The sequence below is a fragment of the Heterodontus francisci genome, chromosome 39, assembly GCF_036365525.1.
Source record: "Heterodontus francisci isolate sHetFra1 chromosome 39, sHetFra1.hap1, whole genome shotgun sequence".
In the NCBI taxonomy this organism is placed as follows: domain Eukaryota; kingdom Metazoa; phylum Chordata; class Chondrichthyes; order Heterodontiformes; family Heterodontidae; genus Heterodontus; species Heterodontus francisci.
Genome location: NC_090409.1, coordinates 41,668,363 through 41,677,583, shown reverse-complemented (window position 1 = coordinate 41,677,583; position 9,221 = coordinate 41,668,363). Strand labels below are relative to the sequence as shown.

The following is a 9,221-nucleotide window of genomic DNA, read 5'->3' as shown; positions in this document are numbered from 1 at the left end:
AGTATATGTGTCTGTGTGTGAGTATATGTGTCTGTTTCTGTGTGTGTGAGTATATGTGAGTGTGTGTGTCTGTGTGTGAGTATATGTGTCTGTTTCTGTGTGTGTGAGTATATGTGTGTGTGTGTGAGTGTATGTGTCTGTTTCTGTGTGTGTGAGTATATGTGTGTGTGTGTGTGTGTGTGAGTATATGTGTCTGTTTCTGTGTGTGAGTATATGTGTGTGTATGAGTATATGTGTCTGTTTCTGTGTGTGTGAGTATATGTGTGTGAGTATATGTGTCTGTTTCTGTGTGTGTGAGTATATGTGTGTGTCTGTGTGTGAGTATATGTGTCTATTTCTGTGTGTGTGAGTATATGTGTGTGTGTGAGTATATGTGTCTGTTTCTGTGTGTGTGAGTATATGTGTGTGTGTGAGCATATGTGTCTGTTTCTCTGTGTGTGAGTATATGTGTGTGTGTGTGTGTGTGTGAGTATATGTGTCTGTTTCTGTGTGTGTGAGTATGTGTGTGTGTGTGAGTATATGTGTCTGTGTGTGAGTATATGTGTCTGTTTCTGTTTCTGTGTGTGTGAGTATATGTGTCTGTTTCTGTGTGTGTGAGTATATGTGTGTGTGTGTGTGTGAGTATATGTGTCTGTTTCTGTGTGTGTGAGTATATGTGTGTGTGTGAGTATATGTGTCTGTTTCTGTGTGTGTGAGTATATGTGTGTGTGTGAGTATATGTGTCTGTTTCTGTGTGTGTGAGTATATGTGTGTGAGTGAGTATATGTGTCTGTGTGTGAGTATATGTGTCTGTTTCTGTGTGTGTGAGTATATGTGTTTGTGTGAGTATATGTGTGTGTGTGAGTATATGTGTCTGTTTCTGTGTGTGTGAGTATATGTGTCTGTTTCTGTGTGTGTGAGTATATGTGTGTGTGTGAGTATATGTGTCTGTTTCTGTGTGTGTGAGTATATGTGTGTGAGTATATGTGTCTGTTTCTGTGTGTGAGATTATATATGTGTGTCTGTGTGTGAGTATATGTGTCTATTTCTGTGTGTGTGAGTATATGTGTCTGTGTGTGAGTATATGTGTCTGTTTCTGTGTGTGTGAGTATATGTGTGTGTGTGTGTGAGTATATGTGTCTGTTTCTGTGTGTGTCAGTATATGTGTGTGTGTGAGTATATGTGTCTGTTTCTGTGTGTGTAAGTATATGTGTGTCTGTGTGTGAGTATATGTGTCTGTTTCTGTGTGTGTGAGTATATGTGTGTGTGCGTGTATATGTGTGTGTGTCTGTGTGTGAGTATATGTGTCTGTGTCTGTGTGTGAGTATATATGTCTGTGTCTGTGTGTGGTTTGGCCCCCGGTTCTGTGTCAGTCGCTATTTTTTGTCTCCACTCTCAGCCAAATATCACCCACATCTCACACCCAACTGCAACACCCAGGGGAAACCCCAGAGGGATGCACACACATGGAGCAAGTCAGGTGCACAGGAAGATCCCAGCACTGCAGCAAACGGCCAGCCAATCTGGGTCTGTAGCCTCTCACTCTGACCCTCTCTCTCTCTCTCCCTCACCTGTGCTGTTTATGCCCTGTCCTCCCTCCCTCTTTCTCTCTCTCCACCTCACACCCTCTCTCTCCATTTTCAAAAGGGCAATTGGTTGAATACGTGAAGGGGAAATATTTACAAGGTGATGGGGAAAGATCGGGTGGGGGGGGGGGGAGGGAAGTGGGGAATAATTGGAAAGGTCATTCAAAGAGCTGGCCCAGGTACGATGGGCCGAATGGACTCACTCCGTGCTGTGCGATTCATTTTCAGTTTTTATGGCAGATTTCCGGTCCCTGTCGTTTGGAGTTTTAACCTGTCTGATTGTTCCCAGATTTACACAGACACAGGCGGCACAGTGGAGCAGTGGTTAGCACCGCAGCCTCACAGCTCCAGCGACCCGGGTTCAATTCTGGGTACTGCCTGTGCGGAGTTTGCAAGTTCTCCCTGTGTCTGTGTGGGTTTCCTCCGGGTGCTCCAGCTTTCAAAGACTTGCAGGTTGATAGGTAAATTGGTCATTGTAAATTGCCCCGAGTGTAGGTAGGTGGTGGGGATGTGACAGGGAATATGGGATTATTGCAGGATTAGTATAAATGGGTGGTTGTTGGTTGGCACAGACTCAGTGGGCTGAAGGGCCTGTTTCAGTGCTGTATCTCTAAATAAAAATGTTGCCAGCTTCCAGAAAGTTTGAGGCTATTCTATTCAGGAATTCTGTCGCTTCCTGCCTGCCTTATTCAGGGATCACTCCAGCTGATGCCTCTTGGGACGGTTCCTTTTAAACATCGGCAGGACTCAGTGATATTTGTTCCAACATCATCCGTAAACACGCCGTTAGTTTTCACCAGTACACTGACACCTGTCTCCACCTCACCACCACCTCTCTCCCCTCCTCCACCACCTCTCTCCCCACCTCCACTACCTCTCTCCCCTCCTCCACTACCTCTCTCCCCTCCTCCACTACCTCTCTCCCCTCCTCCACTACCTCTCTCCCCTCCTCCACCACCTCCCTCCCCTCCTCCACCACCTCTCTCCCTACCTCCACTACCTCTCTCCCCTCCTCCACTACCTCTCTCCCCTCCTCCACCACCTCTCTCCCCTCCTCCACCACCTCTCTCCCCTCCTCCACCACCTCTCTCCCCTCCTCCACCACCTCTCTCCCCTCCTCCACCACCTCTCTCCCCTCCTCCACCACCTCTCTCCCCTCCTCCACCACCTCTCTCCCCTCCTCCACCACCTCTCTCCCCTCCTCCACTACCTCTCTCCCCTCCTCCACCACCTCTCTCCCCTCCTCCACCACCTCTCTCCCTACCTCCACTACCTCTCTCCCCTCCTCCACTACCTCTCTCCCCTCCTCCACCACCTCTCTCCCCTCCTCCACCACCTCTCTCCCCTCCTCCACCACCTCTCTCCCCTCCTCCACCACCTCTCTCCCCTCCTCCACCACCTCTCTCCCCTCCTCCACCACCTCTCTCCCCTCCTCCACCACCTCTCTCCCCTCCTCCACCACCTCTCTCCCCTCCTCCACTACCTCTCTCCCCTCCTCCACTACCTCTCTCCCCTCCTCCACCACCTCTCTCCCCTCCTCCACCACCTCTCTCCCCTCCTCCACCACCTCTCTCCCCTCCTCCACTACCTCTCTCCCCTCCTCCACTACCTCTCTCCCCTCCTCCACCACCTCTCTCCCCTCCTCCACTACCTCTCTCCCCTCCTCCACTGTCTCGAAATGATCCGGCTGTTTATCCGTCATCCAGAACTGGATGAGCAGAAATTTCCTCCGATTAAATATTGGGGAGACCGAAGCCGTTGTTTTCAGTCCCCGCTCCGACCTCCGTTCCCTAGTTACCGACACCGTCCCTCTCCCTGGCAACAGTCTGAGATTAAACCAGTCTGTTCACAGCCCTGGTGTCACATTTGACCCCGGGATGAGCTCCCGATCACATACTCGCACCATCATTCAGACCCGCATATTTCCACCTCCGTGACGTGGCCCGACTTCGCCCCTGTCTCAGCTCATCGACGGCTGAAGCCCTCGTCCGTCCCTCTGTTACCTCCAGACTTGACCATTCCAACGCACTCCTGGCCCATCCCCCACATTCTCCCCTCCGGAAACTTCAGCTCATCCAAAACTCTGCTACCCGTGTCTAAACTCGCACCGGAGTCCCGTTCCCCAATCATCCTCAGTGCTCACTGACCTACGCCGACTCCCAGTCACACAACATCTGGATTTGAAACCTCTCATCCTCATTTCCAAATCCCCAAGCTCTGGAATTCCCTGCCTAAACCTTTCCGCCTCTCTCTCTCTCTCTCTCTCTCTCTCGACAAGCAAACAGCTGCTCCAGACCTGACAAAACACAGTCTTTATAAACTACTCCCAACACATTGAAACAGGGAAGGCAGAATAGACAGGAGTTACCGTTTAACAGGATAGTTGGGGAGAGGAGTAGATGGAGAGAGAGAGAGATAGAGGCACATACCTGTGTCTGTCTTCATTCTCATTCAGCCTGATTGACTCTACACAACGTGTCTTTTGATCCGTTCCTGGGGCTGCACCTCTCGTCTTTCCAGATCTAACAAAGACAGGACTCAGACTGGGAGGGTTGCAAACCCACATATGAGTGAGTGGCTTGTGAATCATGCTTTACTCTCTCAGACAGCTGGCATATTGAATTTTGAACATTTTCAAACTCCACCCCTCTTCCTCTCAGTCCTGTCTCACCACCTTTGTCTGATTCTCTCTCTGTCTCTTCCTCTCTCCCTCCATCTCTCTGTCTCTCCCTCTGTCTCTTTCTCACTCTCCCCCTCTCCCTCTATTTTTTCTGTATCTCTGTCTCCCTCTCCCACTGCAGCTCATCTCACTCTCTGTCTCTCTCTCTCTCCCTTCTCACTCTCTGTCTCTCTCTCTCTCTCTTCTCACTCTCTCTCTCTCTCTCTCTCTCTCTCTCCCTCAGTCTTTCATCCCACTCTCTCTCTTTCATCTCACTCTCTCTCCCTCCATCTCTCGACTCCCTCTCTCCTTTGATTGTCCTATTTAAATTCCTCAGGCACATATCTAGAACAAAGAACAAAGAAAATTACAGCACAGGAACAGGCCCTTCGGCCCTCCAAGCCTGCGCCGATCCAGATCCTCTATCTAAACCTGTCGCCTATTTTCTAAGGGTCTGTATCTCTTTGCTTCCTGCCCATTCATGTATCTGTCTAGATACATCTTAAAAGACGCTATCGTGCCCGCGTCTACCACCTCCGCTGGCAACGCGTTCCAGGCACCCACCACCCTCTGCGTAAAGAACTTTCCACGCATATCCCCCCTAAACTTTTCCCCCTCTCACTTTGAACTCGTTACCCCTAGTAATTGAATCCCCCCACTCTGGGGAAAAAGCTTCTTGCTATCCACCCTGTCTATCCCCCTCATGTGAATGTGAAGGTCCTTTATGTTGCTACAGTTAAAGGTGGGAAATCCCTGACTGTGAATAACCAGACACAGGAAGGGATTTTTCAGTAGCTTTTTGTTCAGGAACAGGAGAACTGGACTTTGATGTGAATCAATGGGTTGTGTCTGAATCATCTCCTTCCAACATCCCTCACTCACCTCAATAAAACAGTAAGCCAGCTGTAACTAAGCATGCAGCTGACTTTACTGCACTGTCGGAGGGTCAGTACTGAGGGAGCGCTGCACTGTCTGAGGGTCAGTACTGAGGGAGTGCTGCACTGTCGGAGGGTCAGTACTGAGGGAGTGCTGCACTGTCGGAGGGTCAGTACTGAGGGAGTGCTGCACTGTCGGAGGGTCAGTACTGAGGGAGTGCTGCACTGTCGGAGGGTCAGTACTGAGGGAGTGCTGCACTGTCGGAGGGTCAGTACTGAGGGAGTGCTGCACTGTCGGAGGGTCAGTACTGAAGGAGTGCTGCACTGTCGGAGGGTCAGTACTGAGGCAGTGCCGTAATGTCGGAGGGTCAGTACTGAGGGAGCGCTGCCCTGTCGGAGGGTCAGTACTGAGGGAGTGCTGCACTGTCGGAGGGTCAGTACTGAGGGAGTGCCGCACTGTCAGAGGGTCAGTACTGAGGGAGTGCTGCACTGTCGGAGGGTCAGTACTGAGGGAGTACTGCACTGTCGGAGGGTCAGTACTGAGGGAGTGCTGCGCTGTCGGAGGTGCCGTCTTTCAGATGAGACGTTAAACCGAGGCCCTCGACTGCCCTCTCTGGTGGGTGTAAAAGATCCCACGGCCACTATTTGGAAGAAGAGTGGGGCGGGGGGGGGGTGTGGGGGAGGGGGGGGGAGTTCTCCCTGGTGTCCTGGGGACAATATTTATCCGTCAACCAACATCACTAAAAAAAAGCAGATGAACTGGGCCATTATCACATCACTGTTTGTGGGATCTTGCTGTGCGCAAAATGGCTGCTGCGTTTCCTGCAGTACAACAGTGGGCATGCTTCAAATAAAAGTCCTCGATTGTCTGCGAGGCTCTTTGGGATGTCCTGAGCTGGGAAATGGAAGTCCCTCCCTCGGAACCCTGACAGCCTCCTCTCTCACAACTGAATGAGGATCCGGAGGGCCTCAACCCTGGTCACCTCCCCTCCCTCCGGACTCTCACACACTCCCTGTGGGAGTGCAGGCCCATCGCCTACCTCACCTTCAAACTCCCTCCTCCAGACTGCATGTAAACTCCCTCCTCCAGACTGCATGTAAACTCCCCTCCACCCTCACTCTTTATCCTGCTGCAGGGGATCTGACAGCACAGGAGGAGTCCATTCAGCCTATCGTCCCTGTGCTAGCTCTTTGAACGATCTATCCAATTAGCCCCCACTCTCCCCCCACCCCACTCTGCTCTATTCCCCATCGCCCTGCACATTTTTCCCCTTCCAGTATTTCTCCAATTCCCCTCGGGATTTCTTCCCGCTATGCACTGACTGAACGTTGACTGCACGGTTTCTAAACACACTCCATCAGATCCACAACTGATTTTTCACTGTCTCTCGCTCTCTCCGAATCCTCCCAACGCCGTACACAGACAGAGCAAGAAAGAATTCCTGGATCCCTCAACCCTACAACCGTCCCTATCTCTGTAACCTCCTCCAGCCCCTACAACCCTCCCTATCTCTGTAACCTCCTCCAGCACCTACAACCCTCCCTATCTCTGTAACCTCCTCCAGCCCCTACAACCCTCCCTATCTCTGTAACCTCCTCCAGCCCCTACAACCCTCCCTATCTCTGTAACCTCCTCCAGCCCCTACAACCCTCCCTATCTCTGTAACCTCCTCCAGCCCCTACAACCCTCCCTATCTCTGTAACCTCCTCCAGCCCCTACAACCCTCCCGACCTCTGTAACCTCCTCCAGCCCCTACAACACCTCCCTATCTCTGTAACCTCCTCCAGCCCCTACAACCCTCCCTATCTCTGTAACCTCCTCCAGTCCCCTACCAACCCTCCGAGATCTCTGCACTCCTCCAATTCCGGCCTCTTGCCCATCCCCCGATTCCCATCGCTCCACCATTGGTGGCCGTGCCTTCAGCTGCCTGGGGCCCTAAGCTCTGGAATTCCCTCCCTAAACCTCTCCGCCTCTCTCTCTCTCTCCTCCTTTATTAAACCCACCCCTTTCACTAAGCTTTCGATCACCAGTTCTATTATCTCCTTGTGTGGCACGATGTCAAATTATGTCTGATAATTGCTGACTTGATGCATCTTGAGAGGTTTTAATACAGTAAAGCTCTGTAAAGATACAAGACCTTCTTGTGTCTGTTTACACTGACAATGGGGCCCCTCTGGGTATTGTAGGGTGGCTATTTAATTGCCAGTGAGAGAGAGAGTGTGGGTTGAGGTTGTGGGGCCGGGATAAGAGGGGGAGCCAGCGGGACGGAGGGATGGAGAGACTCAGCAAGTGAACAGTTAAACTCAGAGAACGTATTCTTGTCTGTGTATCTGTTTGTGTGTGTCAGTGTGTGTGTATCTCTGTGTGTGTGTCAGTGTGTGTGTATCTCTGTGTGTGTGTGTATCTCTGTGTGTGTGTGTGTGTGTATCTCTGTGTGTGTAACTCTGTGTGTGTGTGTATCTCTGTGTGTGTATCTCTGTGTGTGTGTCAGTGTGTGTATCTCTGTGTGTGTGTCTGTGTGTGTATCTGTGTCTGTGTGTGTGTCAGTGTGTGTGTATCTGTGTGTGTGTGTGTATCTCTGTGTGTGTGTCAGTGTGTGTATGTCTGTGTGTGTGTGTATCAATGTGTGTCTGTGTGTGTGTATCTGTGTGTGTCTGTGTCAGTGTGTGTGTGTCAGTGTGTGTGTGTCAGTGTGTGTATCTCTGTGTGTGTATCAATGTGTGTCTGTGTGTGTGTATCTGTGTGTGTCTGTGTCAGTGTGTGTGTGTCAGTGTGTGTATCTCTGTGTGTGTATCAATGTGTGTCTGTGTGTGTGTATCTGTGTGTGTCTGTGTCAGTGTGTGTGTGTCAGTGTGTGTGTGTCAGTGTGTGTATGTGTATCTGTGTGTGTGTGTGTCAGTGTGTGTCAGTGTGTGTGTATGTCTGTATGCGTAAGTGTGTGTATCTGGGTCTCTGTGTATGTGAGTATATGAGTGTCTGTGTGAGTATATGTGTCTGTGTGTGAGTATACATGACTGATTCTGTGTGTGCGTGTATATGTGTCTGTGTCTGTGTGTGAGTATATGTGTGTCTGTGTCTGTGTGTGGTTTGGCCCCCGGTTCTGTGTCAGTAGCTATTTTTTGTCTCCACTCTCAGCCAAATATCACCCACATCTCACACCCAACTGCAACACCCAGGGGAAACCCCGGAGGGATGCACACACATGGAGCAAGTCAGGTGCACAGGAAGATCCCAGCACTGCAGCAAACGGCCGGCCAATCTGGGTCTGTAACCTCTCACTCTGACCCTCTCTCTCTCATCTGTGCAGTTTATGCCCTGTCCTCCCTCCCTCTTTCTCTCTCTCCACCTCACACCCTCTCTCTCCATTTTCAAAAGGGCAATTGGTTGAATACGTGAAGGGGAAATATTTACAAGGTGAAGGAGAAAGATCGGGTGGGGGGGGGGGAGGGAAGTGGGGAATAATTGGAAAGGTCATTCAAAGAGCTGGCCCAGGTACGATGGGCCGAATGGACTCACTCCGTGCTGTGCGATTCATTTTCAGTTTTTATGGCAGATTTCCGGTCCCTGTCGTGTTTTTGTTTGGAGTTTTAACCTGTCTGATTGTTCCCAGATTTACACAGACACAGGCGGCACAGTGGAGCAGTGGTTAGCACCGCAGCCTCACAGCTCCAGCGACCCGGGTTCAATTCTGGGTACTGCCTGTGCGGAGTTTGCAAGTTCTCCCTGTGTCTGTGTGGGTTTCCTCCGGGTGCTCCAGCTTTCAAAGACTTGCAGGTTGATAGGTAAATTGGTCATTGTAAATTGCCCCGAGTGTAGTTAGGTGGTGGGGATGTGATAGGGAATATGGGATTATTGCAGGATTAGTATAAATGGGTGGTTGTTGGTTGGCACAGACTCAGTGGGCTGAAGGGCCTGTTTCAGTGCTGTATCTCTAAATAAAAATGTTGCCAGCTTCCAGAAAGTTTGAGGCTATTCTATTCAGGAATTCTGTCACTTCCTGACTGCCTTATTCAGGGATCACTCCAGCTGATGCCTCTTGGGACAGTTCCTTTCAAACATCGGCAGGACTCAGTGATATTTGTTCCAACGTCATCCGTAAACACGCCGTTAGTTTTCACCAG

At 50.7% G+C, this 9,221-nt stretch overlaps 1 protein-coding gene across 1 annotated transcript in view; it reads right to left on the bottom strand.

Moving 5' to 3' along the window:
- The window catches only part of LOC137352899 (CD276 antigen-like), a 56,562-nt gene extending 52,258 nt beyond the window's left edge, over window positions 1-4,304 (bottom strand). The window contains exon 1 of the mRNA XM_068018744.1: window positions 3,995-4,304. Coding sequence (XP_067874845.1) covers window positions 3,995-4,016 — 22 coding nt within the window. The 5' untranslated portion in view covers window positions 4,017-4,304. The remainder of the gene's footprint in view (window positions 1-3,994) is intronic.
- Between the last annotated feature and the right edge of the window lie 4,917 nt (window positions 4,305-9,221).